At 50.0% G+C, this 20,728-nt stretch overlaps 1 protein-coding gene across 1 annotated transcript; it reads right to left on the bottom strand.

Annotated features, from left to right (window-relative positions):
* Positions 1-68: 68 nt before the first annotated feature.
* UBE3B (ubiquitin protein ligase E3B) lies at positions 69-20,656 on the bottom strand. Its single transcript, XM_062504362.1, has 28 exons — positions 20,633-20,656; positions 19,959-20,041; positions 19,341-19,544; positions 18,858-18,978; positions 18,031-18,090; positions 17,582-17,686; positions 17,395-17,491; positions 16,646-16,731; positions 15,890-15,972; positions 15,250-15,355; positions 14,488-14,608; positions 13,719-13,896; positions 13,265-13,434; positions 12,306-12,473; positions 11,379-11,550; positions 10,711-10,829; positions 9,987-10,101; positions 9,525-9,624; positions 9,004-9,123; positions 8,523-8,699; positions 8,325-8,435; positions 7,422-7,559; positions 7,219-7,284; positions 5,811-5,869; positions 4,121-4,303; positions 3,532-3,643; positions 3,154-3,246; positions 69-2,542 (listed from the first exon to the last, which is right to left on the bottom strand). Exons 3-28 carry the CDS (start codon positions 19,499-19,501, stop codon positions 2,351-2,353), a joined length of 3,213 nt encoding a protein of 1,070 aa, XP_062360346.1. The 5' UTR covers positions 19,502-19,544; positions 19,959-20,041; positions 20,633-20,656; the 3' UTR covers positions 69-2,350.
* Positions 20,657-20,728: the final 72 nt, after the last annotated feature.

The raw sequence follows: 20,728 nt of genomic DNA, 5'->3' as shown, positions 1-20,728 counted from the left end.
TGCAGGTCAGACACACAGAGATGGAACCAACCACACCAGTGGTCTTAGACAGAAAAGATCCTAGTGCATCTCCCGTGGCAAAACCATCACTGGGCAGGATCCACAGAGCAGGCAGGGACTCACACAGCCTCCCTGGGACACAGGAATCCTTGCCTGCATCCACTGGGAATTTCCCAGACATTTATCACATTTTCCACACCAGCTCCAGCATGGGAGCAGTGTCTGTAGTGCAACATCTCCAGGTTTGGAGGGACCAAGCTAAGCCTGCAGTAAGATTTTTTTTTTCCTAGCAATTGTACTCCTGAGGAATGAAGGGAAAAGGGGAGGAAGGATTTTATCTTGGTGTTCAACAACTCATTCCAATGAATGCTCATTGTGCTCTAGACATACACACTGCACTTCCTAGGAGGAAAAAGGAGATTTTGGGTGATATTTAAATTCTGAGACGTCCAAGGCAGTGCCTAAAACTCCCAACTACGTAGTCACCAACTGGTTAATACCAAAATGTTCTATGTATTAGAAAAGAAAAATTTACTATCACCTTTAATTTCTCTGACTCACAGCCCAGTGTCCTGAACCCTCTGGATGCAGACATTCCTGTCCGCACCAACACTTCCCATCACTCCTGTTTAATCTCACTGATTTGACAGAGAAAAAGGATCCTGACATTGCTTTCCAGATGCATTTCCAGGCACTGGTTCTAAAAAAAGGGTTATTTCTCTGAAATCCATCTGAAGCACGACAGGAGGAGGAAGATGAAGCCAAGGCCATCTCGCTGCTCAGTGCCGAGGGTTTGCCGACCCCTTGGAAATGTGAAATATTGTGGTTAAGGTTTTTTTGCAGAGCCCAGGGTGTGGAGATCTGTGCTCTGCTGAGCACACCTGGGCACAGGAATCCCATGGGATGCAGAAATCCTGCTGCGGGGCAGCAGGAGAGGTGGGATATGGCAGGGAGGGGAATGAGGATCCCCAGTGCCACAGGGAGGGAAGGAGGGAAAGAAAACCCTGGGCAGGAGCCAACAGCCTGTGTAGGAGCTTGTTTTATCAGTGAGGTGAAGGGGAAGAGGTGACTGGCTTTTAACACTGTCACCCAGAGGGCAATGCCATGACTCTCCTCTGTGTCAAAATCCCAGCAGGGCTAGGACAGCCCAGTGTCTCCTCTCTCTAGCCTGGACCAGGGCAGGACTTGCAGCAGCTCAAGAGACCAAAGATGGGAAGCTGCAGAGACACTTTATGAGTGTCTCAGAAATGGCAGGAAGGATCCACACCTTCCCAAGTCACTCCCCTGCCAAAGCTGCCTGCTCCAGGCAAACACCAACTGACAGAAGTAAGGTCAGAAAGAGACAGAGACTGAAATGAAGAGTCTGGCAACAAAGCAAATGTGGCTCTTACACAGAGACCCTGCCATGGGTCCAAACAACTCCTAAGAAAGGGCCTGCAAGCAAAGGGAAACTTCCATCCCAGAGGGATTTTGCCAGTTGAGGTTTCCAGAGGATTCAACACATTCCCCTGGTTCCAGAGAGGAATTTGCCCCACCTGAGCAGCGTGCTAGGGAGCCCAAGTGTGTGCCAGCTCCTGTGCTCTGGAAACCAAGGAAAATGAAACCTTTCCTGCTCCTGAGAAATTGAGACATGACCCTTTCTGTCCCAAGGCCTGGGTTTGGCAGGAGCCTGGCAGAGGCACAGCTGGCTGAGCCCACTCCTGCTGCTCCAGCCCTTAACCTCCAGAATTCCAAAACTTTCCTGAGAGCCACAGGGTCCATCTGCTCCTGTTTAAGCTGCTGCTTCCCCGTGATTCCTTCTCCAAGACGCACCCAGGACCCTGCAGGGGCAGGGACACCTGGAATCCCCCTGTCCTGAGCGAGTTGTGCCCATCCAGGCACTTCCAATGCTGACATCTCTTCATGGGCTCTGTCATCCCTCTGCTTTTGTGCAGCTTCCCAGACTCATTTCCAGCCATCCCAGCTCCCGGGAAAGGAAAAAGCAGCACTCCCATGGCAGCAGCTGCCCAGCCTGCTGGGGGGGAGGGGGTCGGGGGTCTCACTGTCACTAATCTGAGTGGCACATGGAACGTTCTTTCCGTGCTCCCCCCGGGGTTTGCTTTTAAGGATGATTTCCGTGGATGTCAAGTGAAGGGCTTTGGGTCAGGCCCATCCCCTCCTCCAGCCTGGAGCCGTGCCTAAGTAAAACCAGCCCTGAGCTCAGCAGCTTTTCCCTGGATCCCTGTGAACCTCCACTATCAGCTGCCTCTCCAGGCCTCCAGCGAGCAGCCGGGGCTGCTCCGGGCTCCATGTGGGAAGGGCTCCCCCTTCCAGCAGCAGCTCCAATCCCCATCCCGAGTCCAGGCCGTGCCTAGGACAGCTCGAAGCCGGTGTTCATGCTGATGGCGTAGCGCAGCTTCTCCCGCAGGATGCTCTTCTTGCTGTAGTTAGGGAGCTTGAGGAGGTTGAAACACGTGGAGGAGGTCGGGAGGCGCCCGCCCGGCTCCTTCTTGCGGATGGTGAAAAATCCGCGTAAAACACTGCCCAGGGTGTCCCCTGTGTCCTGCAAGGGCACAGAGATGTCACCTCCCTCTGCACTCCCGCCACACACGCACGGCCAACACAAAACCTGGCACTGGGAACATGGAGAGCCAAAGCCTAAAGCTCAGTTTCCCACCCCTCTCCAAGGAGCTCTGCTTGTAACTTGATGCCTGATATGGGCAGGATGTGTAGGGAGATGGGTGGGACACAGGGAGATCCCAAGGAGGAACCCAGGGAATCCAGGCAGGAAGAGTCTGGAGCTGCTGTGTGTGTGTGCATCCATAAGCATCCTACAGGGGTAGGGCTGTTTTCAGGTATAGAATCCTAGAAAGGTTTGGGTTGGAAGGGATCTTAAAGCTCATCCCATTCCATCCCCTGCCATGGACAGGACACCTTCCACTAGCCCAGGTTGCTCCAAGTCCCATCCAGCCTGGCTTGGGACCCTTCCAGGGACCAAGGGGCAGTCACAACTTCTCTGGGAACTGTGTGCCAAGGCCTCACCAGCCTCACAGGGAAGAATTTCCTAACATCTTAATCCTAACAACTCACATTCCCACATTAAAGGTTTCCAGGTCAGATGGAGGGGAGGAAGCTGGGCAGGGAATTCCCAAGCCCTGAGAGCAGCATGCCTACCTGGTCATCAGACACTTCCACGCAGCGGATGGAGAAAGGAGGCTTGAGGTAAGCAAAGCCCAGAAGTGGAGGCCTGGAGCAGCTGGTAACAAACTGGAAAGTGCCACATGGTGATGATGGGAGCAGCACAGGGCAGAACAGCCACACAGTGACACAGTGGGACTGGCAATGAACACCCCCCAGTGTGTCTGACAGCCTTTGGGGAGTGCCACCTCTGCAGGGCCATTCATGGTGACACCAGAGAATCCACAATCTCTGCTGGGCACTTCCAGGTGCCAGGAATTCTGGTGCCCCTTCAGAGAGCACCCAGAACACTGCAGAAAAGCCCTGGCCCCACCACCCCAGATCCCGGTGGGGCAAGGATGGCTCCTCACTCACCTTGAGGAACATGGCTCTCTCCTCAGGGCTGAAGTCATTGGCCAGGATGTCCCAGAGCCAGATGATGACACGGTGACTGCCATGGAAGCCCCCATAGTACACCGTGTGTTTCCTGGGGAGGGAAAGGCTCTGACAGGCCTGGCACAGCACCAGGAGGGGCACAAGTGCTGGAAGGATCACTTGGGTGGGATGGTCCGAGTTGGAAGGGACCTTAAAGCTCATCTTGTTGCACCCCCTGCCACGGACAAATTCCAGCAGCCCAGGTTGCTCCAAGCCCTGTCCAGCACCTGCCATGGGTCAGAGTTCACTGCTGACACCAAGCCCCCAGCACTTCCTGGGCACTTGATCAGAGAAATGGGAAAAGCAGAGAGGAACTCTGTTCCCAGGAACCAATGGAAGAAAGGACCCATCCCAAAAGAACACATTCCAAAGCTCTGCTCCTGTCTGCCCCTCACATTCCAAGCAGGAGCAGCAGAAGCTGTGGACAAGTCATTGTCCTGCCACCTCCCAGGAGGTCTGCAAAGGAAGGGCTCAGCTCCCAGGCCAGGTGAGAGAGGCCCAGCAGCCCCAGTAATTAAGCCTCACTTACTTCAGGTCCTCGAGGTCGATCTCGGCGTTGTCCCCAGAGATGAGGCGCTGCAGCTCCGGGGCGGAAAACATCCGGATCCACTCGGGCTTGATGATGGATCTGAAGCCGCTGATGAGAGCTGCAGTCTGGTTCTTGATCTGGGTGTGCATCCGGAAATGTGCCATCAGGTGGATGTAGCTGATCCTGTGGGACAGGCAGTGGCACGGGGGACATGGAGCGGCCATGGGTACCCACCACTGAACTGTCCCTGATGTGTTTCTCCAGCCCCAAAAGGACTGGGGCAGCCTGGACAGGGCTACACTTCCCCCTCCAGGCTCTGCTTTTTATTTAAGCTGCTGCTGATGTTTCTCTGCCCAGAATTTGCCCTTTTTCCCCCTCTAGGACTCTGCTCATTTCTCAGAGCTCCTGCCCAGCTCAGGGAGTAATTGGGTTTAATAACTCCTTGATCAACCTTGGCTGGACACAGCTCTGACTCCTTTTAAACAGCTCAGCCCTCTAGGCAGACTCCTCTAGGTCTGACCAACAGCTCACTGGGCTCTGCTGCCCCACGGCTGGAGAAACACCACACCAAAATGATGAAGCAGATTCCCACCTTCCTGCAGGATGTGGGAAAGGTGAACTTTTTGTTAGAGGAAGGCTCTTCTTCTCACCTCCAGGCAAAACACCTGAACTTGCTGATTTTTCTTCAGCGGCTCCCACACAGACCCCACTACAATTCCACTGCCTGGGCTTTTTGGCAAGGTCACCCCAGCAGAGCTGTTTCCAGATTGCTGCCATTCCCAACACTTCTGCTCCCTCCCAACTCCCAATTTGGGTGCAAAAGCTTCAAATTTCTGCTGTAAATTACTAGAGCAGCATCCAGGACTTTCAGCTTTTTCCCTGAGCTGACTTGTGACAAGCCAGAGGAAGATCCTTTCAAATGCAAACTCTCTGGTCAGAGCCAGAGAAGGAAAAAGCCTGAAAACATCAGACTGCAGAGCACAGATCCAGGTGGGATCCAGCTTCCACTTGTCAGAAAAAAAGATAACAACCCCCACATCACCAGTTCAAATACACATTTGCTTAATAGATATTTCATTCTGCTTTTATGAGCACTGAAGGGGATAGGGAAAGAAAAAAAGGAACAAAAAGGTGGGGTTGGTTTGCAGGCTCCAGAGTTGACATTTCTGATAACGATCTAAAAGCCGGTTATCTGTGAAAACAGCCCCGGGGCTCGGTGTCTCCTCTGATTTCCTGGCTCTAAAGAACGACTGTCGAGTACATTTGAATTCAGCACTGTCTGCTCAGAACACGGTGCTTTATACAACTGCCACATGTTATCATTCTGAGGAGATCTGTCTGCTCCAAGGTGTCTTTGAGCATCTGTGCCCTCTGTGTTCACGACTGTGTGCCTGAATTGCTTTGAATCCATCTGTCTGTATCCATCACCATCATTAAATCCTGCAGAATCTCCCTGACTGGCTGCCTTTGACCTCAGAAGTGCTGTTTCAAGAAGTAAATTGTCAATTTTTATTTTGCAAATCAAATTTAATACAATTTCTGCCGATGAACTGTAACCAGCAAATTCTATTAAGATATTTATGTGCTCCTTCTCCTCCAATCTATCTCAATTCATTCCAGATGCAAGCCCAAGGAGCCAGAATAAAGTATTGTGCAGTGATGACCTTAAAAATCTAATTGCTGTACTTACTTATTTTCATTGGTAACTGGAATGGTCTTCCCTCCAGGAACAAGTTCATGGCAAACCAGCTGAGGGAAGAAATGATTGGATTGCTAATTACTGCCTGGAACCACAATGGAAGGAAATGCCGTGCTAAGCTGTTACCTCTGCATAAAACATTTATTTTTACAATAAAACAGCGGGATTTAAAATTCAAGTAATAATCCTGCTTCTGCCTTGAACCAGTTTCACTTAACTATTAACAGAGTAATTGAACAGTAGGAATTCCAGCTCTCCCACCAGTGGAGCCAGCCCTTCTCCAAGGAAGCCTCCTCTGCAGTCTGATCCATCACTGCTGAACCACACACAAATCAATTCCAAGAGCCCAGGGGGACTGTCACAATTCCAGAATCCAGAGGCTGAGCAAGCTCAGAGAGCTCAGTCTAACAGTACAACCCAAAGATGGCTGAGCCACAGGTCTCACGCAGGAGCTTCTGGAGCTCTGTGCCTCCAGCTGGGCACTCCAGGCAGGAAGGCAGAGAGCCAGCAGGGATCTCCCAGTGCCTGGTGATCTCCTCCAGCTCAGGTCCAGTGCAGGACCCTCCAGGTGCTGCCTGCCAAGCTGAGCAGCACATCCTCCCACTTCACAGAGGCCTCTGTGCCTCAGCTCCAGGTGAATTCCAAGCTCAGACTGAAGCCCAGCACACGGAATGAGCTCAGCTGTGACATGGCTGTGGATAAGGGACACAGAGTTCAGTCAGGGTGACCCCACCTGGCACCTTCAACACAACCCAAGCACTGGGGAAACAGGAGTGCCTGGCTTATTTTCAACCTCAGTGAACCATGGCCTTCAGTATCTCATTGCTAGGCTCCATATCCTGCTCCTACCTCAATTTTTCACATGGAAGAACCCTCCAAACTGAAACCTCAGTGATCCTGAGGCAGCAGCCTGTGTTGCACATGACCTGCAGAACAACACTGCCAGCAAAAGGCATTTATTATCTTACCTCTCCAGATTTTCCAGCTCTGCACACATGACTTCACAGGGCTCAAGTGCAACCAAGTACCTCCAAGTCCTCCTAAGTCACTCCCAAAAAAACTTTTCACTCTCTAGGCCAAGAGACCTCCTGACACACTTGGGAGTGTCCCTGACAGAAACATCTATGTGGGAAGAAAAGGAATTTCTCCCTATTCACAGGTTCTTCTTTTAAAAGCAGGACACCAGTTATGCAGGGGAAGCATTAAACACTTTTAACCCTGGCAGAAGAAAAACTAAGGGTCAGAGGGGAACCTTTTTTTGTGGAAAAAGTTATTCTCTGCCCACAGGTAAATACTGAATCCCATGGCTGAATTCAGAGCAGCTGAGCCAGCCTTCCATGGTAACATGGAGAGCACAAAGCAGAGGTAAGGTCCAACAAATCAGTGAATAAAATCCTACCTGACCCATCACATCTTCATCATAGGACAGCGTCAAGCCCAGGTCACTGATATCACCATCATAACGCTGGAGAACAACAGGGAGATGGAAAAAAAAAAAGGGATAAAAGGTCAGGGTTCAGCAGCAGAACCATCAGTTACTCCCAGTTTCCAACACCAGGCAGCAACCAGGGAGGTGAATGACAGGAAAATTACTGCCCCAACCTTAATTGAAGTGAGATTTTTATAGAACTCTGAGTCCAAGGAGGGCAGCTCATCCACGGAGCTGTAGAAGACACTGTGGTGGTGCCCAAGGAGCTGACTCAAAAAGAAGGAAGCAAATGGTACATCCACAACTATTCCCTGTGGACAAGAAGAATGCACAGGTAAGGTCCTGCCACACACTTGTGGTTGTGGCATCTTTGGTTGCCTGCAAAGCAGATTTTGTGATGTGGTACAAGTGAAAGGAGCACTTTGCAAGGCACCAAAATCAGCTACAAACCCCATATCCTCTTAAAATCCATTAATTAGTAAGGCAGGTGCAAAAAGGCACCTGAGGAACTCCATGTGTTCTTCAAAAAAACTGCCTTACATGGTTTGAACTGAAAGAGAGGAAATTTAGTGAGATACATGGAAAAATCCTTCCCTGTGAGGGAAGTGAGGCCCTGGCAGAGGGTGCCCAGAGAAGCTGTGGGTGCACCTGGATCCCTGGAAGTTTCCAAAGCCAGGCTGGACGGGGCTTGGAGCAACCTGAGATAGAAGAAGGTGTCCCTGCTTGTGGGAAGGATTGGAAAGCTCCCTTTCAACCCAAATCATTCTGTCATTTCATCCTCCTTTTTGCCTCATGTCCCATTCAGGTATCCACAAATGGATGTTTGTAAGGTGCAACACCAAAAAAACCAGGCTGCTGTCCCAGCACCATGAGGAACAATCAAGGCATGACCCAGGTCTTACCTCCAAGATTATTTTTAATAAATGCCTGAAGAAACTCCAGCTTGTTCCACTATGAGGATCTTTAACCAAGCCATTTTTCCAAACTCCACTCTTCAGTAACACCCTCCCAAGCAGGACAGATGTCCCCAAAGGCACCATCACTGACAAGATCCCAACCTGGTGCTTCTGGCTCACCTCATACACAGCCTTCCCAAGCATTTTCCCCACAAACTCAAAGAGCTGCAGGTAGTTCTCATGGATGTAGGATGTTGGGGATGGATACAGCCTCTCATCACCACTAGTGGTCTGCACAAAGAGATAAAAGATGAGAGCCCAGTGAGCCAGAATGGCTCTGCCTGCACCAGGTCACTTCAAATGGTACGTGTGTCCTACCTTGAACAGGTTTAGTGCAGGGTCAAACACCTTTTTAATGATCTCTTCCAGGAACTCTTTGAAGACTCCATCTTGATCAATACCAGCCTCATCAACCCCCAGGTCATTCACAAACTTCACCCTGATCACTCCCTTCATGGCGTTCTGGGAAAGCTGCCGGAGCTGCTCGTATCCATCCTACACAGAGCAGAAAATCCAGAGAGAGAAACACATGAAACACCCACCCAGAGATGCAGCAGAGACAGGACACAGGCCCACCACAGAAATCTACATTTGTCATTGAGTCTTGAGCTCAAAAAAAACCCCAGCATTTTCCAAGTCAAAATTCCAGGTTTTCAGCAGCCTGAGCTGAACGAGGGTTCAGCATTCTCCTGGAACATCAGTTCTGGGAGTGTGTCGCTCAGCACCCACAGAGAAGGTAAACCACACTCCCCTGACCTGTTTTAGGGTGCTGCCCTGTGGGCTGGCTCGTGGTCCTCACCTCGAGCATGCGGGAGCGGCGGATGGTGATGTGGGTGACGTGAGGGGACGCTGAGCTCGTCTCCACCAGCCCCAGCTTCTCCTTCTCCTTCGTGACCATGTTCCGGAAAAGCAGCACCCTCTGCAAAAACAGAACAAATGGAAGGCTCAGTCCACAGGGATCCTCATCTTCTGACACACAGAACTGCTGCTGGTTGTCCTGATCTCAGCTATTCCCAGAGGTGCTACTGTCATCCACTCACTCCAGGCAGCTGCACACACAGATCAGTTCTGTCTCAACACAGAGATCAAGACATTTGAAAGAAACGCACTAGGAAGGGGTGAGGACACAGATCAGTCCTCTCTCAGTGACAGAAATCAAGACATTTAGAGGAAATCTATTGGGGAAGGTGAGGATGAAGGAGAAGACTTTCAAAAGAAGCTCCATGTCACAAAATGTTCCAGACATGTGTCCCTCCCACCCCAATGGCCACTTCAGGCCACTGATTCCCAACCTCCACCCTCTGCCCCCACCCCACTCACGTTCTTGTGGGGAATGACATGTGGGATGTACTGCAGGAGCAACTGGGCTCGTTTCTTGTCCTTGTCCAGCTCCTGGAAGAGCACGCTGGGTTTGAGGTCCCTTGACAAAGAGAGGCAGAGATTCAGAGATCTCTGAGAAATACCCAAGTGTGGGAGAGAGGGGACTGGTAGTGATTCCAAAGATGATTGAAGTGCTCAGTGTACACACTATGAAGGTAAAAAGGGCCAGGGACACCCAAGCTCTTGGGTGCTGAGTCAGTTTCCAAAGTAACACCTAAACCTCCCACCACAGAGAAAAGCACAACACGAGGGGTGTCCTTAACTACAAACACAGGCAGCAGTCCCCACCTTGATCCCACAGGCAGAATGTCAATAAGGAATCTCAAACCAGGCTCCCCAGAGGATGTGGGGGCAGTGGGACAAGCCTGGAGCTGCCCAGGACCCCTGCCCTGGGCCACTCACTTGCGCAGCCAGTGATCCTCGGGAGCGAAGCGCCGGCGACAATCCCGCTCGTACAGCACCATGAGCCAGCCATGGACAGAATGGAACAGCTCCAGGGTCTCCCCTCGGGCATTCTCTGCACAAAAGGAACAAGGTAGCTAAGTTCAAGCACCCTCGGCACCAGTAGGAGCCACACCTTGATTATCCTCCCCACAGTAACAGCACTGGGGTGTTCTGCTGACCCGCACGGCCTCTGCAGGGAAGGATTTTGTGCCTCTGGGGAGAGAGATGGCCTCTTCTTTAAACAGAGCTAATCAAAGCCATCTCATTTCACATCAGAACTGGACTATCTCAGCTAATTACCACAGAGTTGAGCAGTACCCAAATTATACCAGCAGAGAGATTCACAGCAGATTCTACAGAGACCCAAGCAAGCTGCTCTGCCTGGTCACAGCACTGCCCTGCTCTTGTCCAACACATGGCCCAGCCTTGCTCAGCCTCATCTCTGCCAAAAAACCAACATGCCCATCATGTCTGTTACACAAATCCTTACTGGAAATAGGGAAGTGCTCTGGATTTGGCACAAAGCATGATTGTGGCATCTGGACATCAAAAGACTGGGACATATTCCCACACTGAAGTGCTTTTTGTGCCAAGGAATAATTAGCAGAAGCTTCAAATTCCAAAATTAATGCCGTTTGTGGTTCTAACAGTAACATCACCTCAGGCTACTAAAAGCACTCACCTACAATTCCATCCCAGATCATCTTAAACACAAAAGAATTCAGGAAAGAGGAGATGGTCACCAGCTCTTCCAGTTTGAATGAAATCTGCTCTTCGTAGACCTCGATGTCATCCAAAATCCTGTCAGAGCAAACAAATGCAAATGCACAAGTGTAAATTTAATTCCCTGTTGAAATTTTCATAAAGGCACGTTATCCTTTAGCAGCAGCTCTTATTTCTATGACAACTGACACCCATGAGGATCTAAAGTCATAAACAACCAAACCTTATTTATGGATTTTGATTGATAGCAGATACTAACAGAAGATGGAGTGAGAGGCTGAGATACAAGCCAAGTCAGTGTTTCAGGCTTAAAAAGACCTTTTCTACTCCCAAGAAAATTTTTATTTCATTCAAGAGGAGAGAATTGTCTCTAGTGACCAGCAAGGGCAATTTTCTACCCCCTTTCCCATCTTTTGTGCTGTTTCTTCCCCCCCCCCCCCAGTTTTATCAGCTGGAAGCAGCACCCTTTATTTCTCAGCACTCAATTCCAAATGCTTGCTGCTTTACCCTGCCTACTTATCTTCATGAAAAGACATAAAACCTTAAATGTTTCTCTTGAATCTGAAGGAACACAACAGCTCCATGTCAAGGGAGGAAAACCAGGGACCCCATCCATGCTCTACCTACGTGATGAGGTGACGGGAGCAGTCACAGAAGAGCATCAACATGGCCAGCAGCCTCTTGGATTCCTCTGTGTCGTTGTTCAAACACTCCAAAAAGAGTTTTAACCCTCCCTGTGGTCCCAGCTCACAGATGAAAGCCCATAATTTAGGCAGCAGATCATCCAGGTAAGTGAGACCTATGAAAATACAAAGTGCACTCAGTAAAGCTCATTCTACTGCTTGTGAAAGCTCAGAGGAGTGAGACTTGAAGCTGAAAGAGCCTTTTGCAAAGCAGAAGAGGAACATGTGCATCCCATTTGGTTCCCAGGCCTGTCTGCATTAACAGGAGATGAACAATCATCAGGAAAGCACCAAATAAAAGTTTTTAATGAGGCACTGCTTACACATCTTGAACTTCTCCCCCCTAATTATTTTGCAACTTTAGAAAACAATGAATTCCTGTGATCCCACATCCACCTTAGGAATGAGAAGACAACAAGGCAGCACCCATGGTCACCACAAAGCACCCAGAGATCTGGACTCACTCCCTGCTCTACCCACCAGACCAAAACAGTGCTGATCCTCCTCCACCCCTTCCCAAGATAGGCAATTTGTCCTCAAGATGTATGAAAGCATTCAATGTTCCCACCACAGAAAGATTAATATTGCCAGGCTCTCCAAAAGCCCTGACTCAGGCTGAAGGTTGAGAAGGAGTAAGCGAGGTTTCATGAGAGGAAAACTTGCTTTAATTTGTATTCTTGAGAGTTCCTGCTTGATCAAGGGATGCTGAATGTTACTGATCCCACAGATGATTCAGGATGGAACAAGCCTTCCCCAGCCAGTCAATAACATGTTTGCAGTGATAATACTCCCAACAAATCAAGAGAAATAAGAAAAATCTCTTTTTTTCTCTCCACTGGAAAGGATTTGAGCAGCAGGGAGGTGCCCTGACCTGTGAGGATCTGCAGGCGGATCTGGGTCAGGGTGGTCAGGGTGGTTTGGTACAGGACACAGATGCTGCAAACCTTCTGCACCTCAGCAGAGTCCACACGCTTCCCTCCCACTGGCTTCAGGATGTTCCGGACTGAGGCCGACTTCTGGAAAGCTCTCTTGAACAGATCTGGGGGCAGAAACACAGCAGGAGTGCCAGAGGGCAGGGTTAGATGAGATTTGGGGAAGGAATCCTCCCCTGTGAGGGTGGTCCTGGCACAGGTTGCCCAGAGGAGCTGTGGCTGCTCCACTCCTAGAAGTGTCCAAGGTCAGGTTGGATGGGGCTTGGAGCACCCTGAGATAGTGGAAGTGTCCCTGCCCATGGCCCCAAATCCCTTCCAATTCAAACCATTCCACAGTTCCATACATGCTCTACAGGACAAGGTGGAAACAGATTGAGCTGTAAAAACCTTCAAACCCAAACCACTCATGATCTGTGGTCCTGATTGCAGCAAATAATGACCACACGATCCAGTGTAATGGGCAACAACTAGAAAATATCAGATTTACAGTTATCTTATCCCAAATCCTTTTCTGCAGGACCACACATCACAGGTGCAGGATCCAGCTTCACCTTGCTTTCCACATAGGAAGTTGAGCTCTCATCTTCCCTTGGAAGTCTCAAGTTTTGCCAAAAGCACTTCAGTTACTTGAGAAAATGGTGAAAAGAAACTGCTAAAATAAGCAAATATTTTCTCAGCACCAAAGAAAGAGACTTGCCCCAGGTCACAAAAGCATTCCAAGGAGGAATTTCAAACAGGAGGGCTCATGTCCCCATGTAAGCAGCAGCAGCTGCTGCAAGTAATTATTCAAAGCTTTTGGCTTAAGTGGAAAAGTCAAAGCCCTGCAAGTTTGGGAGAGAGATCCACATAAACACAGAGACAAAAAAACAAAAAAAACCCAAATCCCTCCAGAACTGACTTTTCATAGGAAGGCTGTTTTGAGGGGAGATTGGCTGTGCTGGCAGCTGAGCTATCTCCTGATTTTCCAGCAGTTTCTTGCTGAGCACATCACTGAAGAGGATCCGGATCATGTGGACTCCCCAGAGGTGCTGCAGCTGCTTGGTCAGCAGGGGCATGGACTCATTCAGCCTGGAAGACAGAGCAGGGGGACAGGTCAGAAAGCAGCTTGGAATAAAACACCAGGCAGCCATACTGATCCATTTAGCTCATAATCCAAACTGGAATATGCACCCACCCACGGAACAGTCTGTGCAGGAATGCTACAGTTTATTGTGCAGCTAGAACCTGAAATATCTGAGAAATTATTCTCACTGTACATCTCAAAACATAAAACACTTTGCAACATATTAAAAAAACTTAAAAAATAAAGAAGAGGCTTCATCATCTCTCCCTGTGAGGTCCTTCCCACTCACCCATAATCCACAGTCTGTGAGAACCAGCCCAGCACAGGGTGCCAGTGGGTGAGGTTGGATTTCTTCTGGGACACGTACTTCTGGCAGTAGGAGAGCATGTGGATGAGCACCCCCACAAAATGAGCTGTCTCCTCCTCCAGCACTTGATCATTCAGGGAGCCCAGGAACACCAGATTGCCTGGAGGAAGGACCAGCATAGCAAGGCTTAAGGAGGAACAGATGCTGTGGGACAGGGGTTACAGGTGAAGTGAATCCTTTCCCAATGCCAGGAGAGGATTTGTGTCAGTAATGATCTGAGGCCACCCTGCAGGAAGCCATTTCCAGCACATATCAACCCCTGAGGTGACATCTCCCTTTGGCCACCTTCTACAAACTACCAGAAGCTACAATCCACAGTTATCCCAGAGCCCCAGCTGGTAATCTTGTTACTTTTGCAGAAATGTGAATTTAAATATGCAGCATCATTTAGGGCCATTCAGGGGAGATCCAAGTCTGTTACACTCCAAGACATGCTCAGAGTCCAAGAGAAAAACTGGTAGAGATGATGCATGACACGCATACAAGGGCAAATCTCTGGCCCTTCCTCTCTTTGCAAAGGTTTTAAACCTTGTTTTTAACATCTCAAAATACACCTCAGTTATTATTTAGAGAACACTATCAAAATAACAATGAGAAATGATAAGTTGGAGGCAGGTCTGCCCTATGGCAAAAAAGAAGATCTGATTCAAGACTCTTTTTCAAAGCCAATGGAAGTGTTGGAGGTGCTCACCCAGCAAGCAGAGAGTGTGACTGCCCTCCAGGCACACGCAGACATCCCGGCACTGGGATTCCCGGCTCAGGAACAGGATGAACTTCCGGAAAAGATCGTGGGATCCCATCACTGCCAGGCGCTGGAAGACAGCATGGAAGTGCCAGTGAGGCTGGGAAGCAGCACATTCCCACACCTGATCTGCCAGCAGCACTTGGCACTGGTTTTTCTTCCCAAATAAAGCAGCCAGTCGAGGCTGTTGCCCCTCAGAGTGTTTGACACAGAACTGGGCTGGAAAATAAAAGTCCTGGCAGGTGAACGGGTCATGCTGGAGTTGGAGCCAGACCTTTGCAATGATCTGTCTGCAAGAACACAGGATTTGCCCATTTGGCACAAAACCTGCCAGTCTGCACCAAGCAGAATGAATTGGATTAGTGGGCAGCTCACTGGTCACCCCCACAGAGCCTCTGCCACCCAAAAGGGTGAATTTTGGCTTTGGCTCTGTCTGTGGTTATGGAAAAGGAAGAGCAATGAAAAATTCAAGCTGTGGTTCATATATGCCTTTTATTATTTATTTATGTAGGTACTTTGGGGCAGTTCAGCCCATCATCCCACTGGTGTTAATAACTTCTGCATTAGCATTGCAGAGTATCTGTAAGGCTTTCACCACAGAGAATTGGAATTGGCAAAGAGAGAAAAGCCAAAGCTCTGCTCCAAGAGTGGATAAAATGGAATAACAAGAGGCCTGGTGTGATAATCAGTCCTTTGAGATCACCCACCTACCTCAGGGGTGAGAGTAGCAAGGTGAGTCATTATAGCAGGCACAGACATGACATGGATCAGGAAGGACCTCAGCAGGTTGTCTGAGAACTGTGCAGCAACCACAGGGCTACAGAGAAAGAGAGAGAGAGACACTTCAGAGCTCAACCCAACCTGGGAAAGCAGCACATGCTCTAACTGAGCCATCCAGAACTGGATCCTGGGAATTCCCTCAGCAAGAACCACAGACACAGGGAATGGATTGGGTTGGAAGGGAACTTAAAGCTCATCCCATCCCACGCCCCTGCCATAGGCAGGGACACCTTCCACTATCCCAGGTTGCTCCAAACCCTTTCCAACCTGGCTTTGAAGCATCCCAGGGAAAAAAATCATTCACGCACACTTCTCAGAGCAAGCTCACCCTGAACTGAAGAGCACCCTCAAGTTAAAACTCACTCTAATTCCTGACTTAAAGCCACTCTAATCTGAAAAAAGATGACAGCAAAGTGAGCCATTTGGCTAAAGCAACTTCTTTCCTTGGGGTGATATTCTCAATGACACAAAATTACTAAAAGAATTAGAAGTATTAAAAAAAACCAAAAACCAAACACTAAAAAAGACAAGTTTGGTTGCAAATCCCCCAAAGCAGCTCCAGCTGACTCACCGCAAGGCAAGGGAGAAGATGGCAGTTAAGGACCCTTTGGAAAGGGAAGGTCTGGATCTTGCCAAGCCATTAGTTAGCAAAATCTGGAATGAGAAAAAGAAACCAAAATATAAAAACCTCGTAGTACTCAGGAAAAAAAATACTACTACTCCTGAAAGACATCAAGGTTATTTAATGCAGAGAAAAAGAACATCAGAGCAGCCTAAAATCCAGTTCTGACAAGTTATTTGGCAGAACTAGAAAGGCTTCAGGTTAATAATGGTAGGAGAGAGATACTGCAATGAAATCAAATGCTCTGCAGGACTTACTTCCCTAGAACCTGTGCTCACAGGCTTTAAAAATTAACAGGCAACGCTCAGAGTTTGGTAACGTAATTCTTATTTAAAAGATTCATTACATCAGTTCCTTTCACCAGCAGAGCAGCAAACAAACCCAACCAATACAATATGGCAGCTGCAAAGTTTTGCAAAATTATGTGGGACTTGTCCCTGCCCATCTCATGATGAGGTGATTAAGCAGGATTTAGGTTTAGGACAGAGGACATGGGTGGATTTGGTCTCAGGTGGGGACGCCCTGCTTTACTTGAGAAACTTGTGAGATTTTTCACTTTGCTTGATAAAAATATAATCATGCACAAATCAGCAGCAGCTCCTCCCCGAGACCCCAGCACAGACCCAAAGAGCTCTTCAGGAGAGGGGCACAGGCAGGGCTGGGGCTGGTTTGGGTAAAGCTGGGACTGTGGCAGCTCAGACTGACCTGCAGCACGGAGTAGAAGCCCTTCTGGTTGAGGTGGCCCATGATGTTGGCACAGATGTGGTTCATGGCAGGTCTCAGGGTCTCACCTTTGGGTTAAAGCACTGATGTCAATCCAACAGCACCACAGCCCCAATCTGACCCACCCCCACATGAAGGCTTGTCACTGCCCAAACCCTCCTGGGACAAAGTCCTTGTCCTTGTACACAAACCCATCATTCTGGCAGCATTCCACACCGCATTGTTTAGGCCCTAAGAGTCGCATTTCCTCCCACTACTTGTCTGCCTTTCCTACATCTATTTCCTACAAAACCTAAGAGCTAAGAGCACATTCCCTTATCCTCTGAGCACTTCTTGTGTGGGGTTTTTTTGGAGTATTATAAAAATGCTGTAACAACTGTTAGTGTCCTAAGGGAAACAGCCTAATCCCAAGGGGAACAGTCTAATCCTAAGGGAATCCTTCTTTTGTGTAAACACAGGAGGAGAATGAATCTTTGTGGCAACCAAGGTGCAGAAACAGAATCCTAGAATGGTGTGGGTTGGGAAGAATGTTAAGGATCATCCCATTCCACCCCTGCCAAAGGCAGGGACACCTCCCACTATCCCAGGTTGCTTTAAACCCTCTCCAACCTGGCCTTGCACACTTCCAGGGATCTAGGGGCAGCCACATTCTCTGGAACTTGTGCCAGAGCATTCAGTAGATTTTAACACCGAGTCCCAAATCAGTGGCTTAAAGACTTGGATGCACCAACCTTTTCCCCGGAGGATTTTCCAGGTGGAAGTGTCTGTAAAGGTGACCAGCATTGTGAGGTGCAAGTTCACCAGTTTAGAGTCTTGCAGGATGTCAGGCTGGGATAACAAACAGCAGAGTTAACAAATCCACTGAGCTTTGTGCTACCTGCCAAATGCAGGGAGAAAAAACACAAGAACAGTCCTTACCTTGAGCTGCTTGAGGAATTCACAGCAAAACCACAGGATGTCTTTGATCTGTTTGATCCAGAGGAGTGTGAGGTCCTTGGAGAGTGCCAGTGACACATACCACACCTGAGCAAGGGGGGATGCACAGAGGGATCAGGTTTGTGCTACTGCTGGGCAGAGTTTGGGAGCTGAACCCAGCAGTGGGACTAACATTCTCCTCTCCACAAATTCCCTGGTCAAAGCACATCACCCACCCCAGAAACCAAGTGTCCTTCAAATCCCATGGCTGCACAGAGTAAAAACATCCCAGGAACACTAAAGGACTTGTCCAGACTTTCCCTGTGCAATCTCCACAGTGCTCAAGGGCTTCTGAAAGCTAAAAATTAAATATTACCAAAAGAAATCCCCACACAGAGAGTTCAAAACAACCACCAAGCCCTCCCTACCCCAAATCAAACCCCCCTGCTGACCTTGGGCTCGTTCTCCACGTCCATGCTGTTCAGGATACAACGGCACAGCTTTTCAAACCTCTGGGAAAATCCAAAGGTGGGATTAATTCTAACTACAGGAAGGACTTTTCTGGAAGAGCACAAGGAACAGCTCAGCAGAGGGAGGAAGACCTCTCTGTCTCAAATCAGCAAATGTTCCCAGCACGTTCCCTACAGGAATCCTGATGGCTCCTTCCCTGGGAGCTGCTACTGTGCAGAATTCCCTCCTTGGGAACACAGGGCTTTCTTTGTATACAGAAAACTGCACTTGAGCTCAGATTTCCACAGGACAGAGATAAAAAAATCCCTCACTGCTGCTGCCGTTGGAACACAGCTTTCCATTTTCCAACTGGTTTCCTTCCAGTCAGCCCTCACAGCTTCCCGGCATCATCATTTCAGGGCTTCACTCTGAACCCAGAAGTTCAGGGCACGATGAGAAAAGCTGCTGGGGTACAAACAGCCTTCCATGTGTCAGCACAGATCTCTGGGAGCTGTCCCAGTCTACCTGCCTGGGGGACTGGGCTGTGCCAAAATTCCCAAGCACTGCTCAGCTCCTACAGCTGGCACGTTCACCAGGAAAAACATTCTTTAAAGGATGCCTCGAATACAGACAGAACCACCGCTGAAAAATTCAAGGCTTCTCCTGTTTCAATCCTACAGGCAGATCCCTTCAGGAAGGGCCAGGAGACAGAGAGAACATTGCTGGAGGCAAAACATATTGCAAAAACCTCCAAGATCACTGGTGAAGGAATTCAACATATTTAACCTGTCCCCAAATGCACAGCAGGATGTCAGGGCAGTGTCCTCACCTCCTTGTCCTCCTTGGGACTGAACACAAATAGCAGCTTCCTGGCAATCCTGAACACAGACAGGGCACTTCTTTTATTTGAGCCACATTCATTTGTCCCAAAGAAATCCTCCACCTCTCTCCTACCAAAGAGGGAAAAACTAGGAGTTAAAAAGCAATCACAGGGCGAGGAATTCTTTCCCTAAAGGGGCCCATAAAGAAGTTGGAGAGAGACTTTCTGCAAAGGTCTGGAATGACAGGAAAAAGGGGAATGGACTCAAAACTGACACATGACAGGGTTAGGTGAGATATTGGGAAGAAATTCTTCCCAGTGAGGGTGGGAGAAGATATGACTGCCTCATCCTTGGAAGTGTCCATAGGCCAGGCTGGAGCAACCTGGGCTAGTGGAAAATGTCCCTGCCCACAGCAGAGATTTGGAATGAGATAAGCTTTAAGATCCCTTCCAAACCAAACCAAACCAACCCATCCCATGAATCCCACAGACCTGATCTCCCTCTGCAGGCGGCAGCGACACAGAAACCTCCTGACCAGAGCCTGCAGCTGGACTGCAGCTCTTTCCCTCTCCTTCAGCTCCCGCCGCTCTTCCCGTGCCTGCCGGGCCTTGTCCAGGAACTGGGCCCTGGAGGATTGGCTGGCACTGAACATGGCTGGAACCTCTCAGGGAGCAAAGGATGCTCTCAGCAAACACCTGGAAAACCAGAGCAGAGTGGAAAAAAACACCCACAGAAGGGCAGTTCACAGCTCCCTGTAGGAGAGGGGAGTATCCAACAGCAGAGGGAAAAGTGGGAACAAAAACAATCTCAGTGACTGTCACAGGGCTGCAGCAGAGACACAAAAACACTGGCAGGGAATCCTTCCAGCACGACCCACAGCCTGCTGCGGGCTGGGAGATTTTAAGTGAAAAAATTTTAAAATCAGTGTTTTTGACACTCCCTGTGTTCCACCTCCCCTCTCTGGCCTCCGTTCTTTCCTGGGTAACAGATAAGAACTTCCTGGCAAGGGACAGGAGGCAAAGGGCACAAGGGACATCAATTTATTGCCATTCACCAAATAAACCACCCAGGGTCAACCAGAGCTTTATAAATAGCAACAAGGAACTCACCTGAGGGGTCACTTCTTCAAGGGAAGCGTGTGATGCTCATTTACATATGCACATGATCTCGATCCAGAGGCTTCGGGCAGCTCCTGCGTGGAAAAGCACATTCCCTGCAGCTCATTTGGGGGTTTAGACTTTCCCTCTGCAGTTCCAAGTCCTTTCGACCCGATTTACATCTCGCTGCACCCGCAAGGAAAGCGGTAAGTGGGAGGAGAAGCAGCACCGCAGCTCGGCGGCGGTCACCAGCACAGGCAGCTGGGGGGGAGGGATAACTCCATGTGCGACAGCACGGAAGGACAAAGCGACCCGTGACCGGAGCAGGTGCCACCCCTGAGAGCCACCCACAGTCCTCGAGCCGGGCTGCAGCTCCCAGGAGTCGCCCAAGGCACCAACAAAGCAGCCACAGAGCCCACCCGAGCCCCTCTCACAGCCGCCGCATCCCTCCCTCCCTCCCGTATCCCCCGTTCGCACCCCCGGGCCCAGGCTCCCACCACGCCGCTCACCCCGCCGGGCCCCGGCACTGCCGGCAGCCTCTCCGCAGCCCCCGGGCGCTCACCCTCGTCCCGGGGCTGACACCGCGCCGGGCCGGGCCGGGCCGGGCCGGGCCGAGCGGCCCCGGAACCCCCCCGGTCCCTCCCGGTTCCCCCGCCCAAGCCGCGGCCGCAGCCCCCTCCTCGCACCCGTGTCTCCGCTCCCCGTCCGGCCGCCAACCCGCCCCTCCGCTGCCGTTCCGCCGGCTCGCTCACCGGCTCGGCGCAGAGAGAACAACCGCCCCT

This window comes from Cinclus cinclus, chromosome 17, assembly GCF_963662255.1.
Source record: "Cinclus cinclus chromosome 17, bCinCin1.1, whole genome shotgun sequence".
Classification (NCBI taxonomy): domain Eukaryota; kingdom Metazoa; phylum Chordata; class Aves; order Passeriformes; family Cinclidae; genus Cinclus; species Cinclus cinclus.
The sequence above is the reverse complement of the archived record's forward strand: the minus strand, read 5'-3'. Positions and strand labels throughout refer to the sequence as shown.

Coding starts and splice junctions, on each gene's coding strand:
- UBE3B (XM_062504362.1), bottom strand. CDS start 19,501: ATGTTCAGTGCCAGCCAATCCTCCAGGGCCCAGTTCCTGGACAAGGCC. Junction 7,285..7,421: donor AAAATCTCACTTCAATTAAG/GTTGGGGCAGTA, acceptor GTTGTTCTCCAG/CGTTATGATGGTGATATCAG. Junction 5,870..7,218: donor ATGAAGATGTGATGGGTCAG/GTAGGATTTTAT, acceptor TTCTTCCCTCAG/CTGGTTTGCCATGAACTTGT.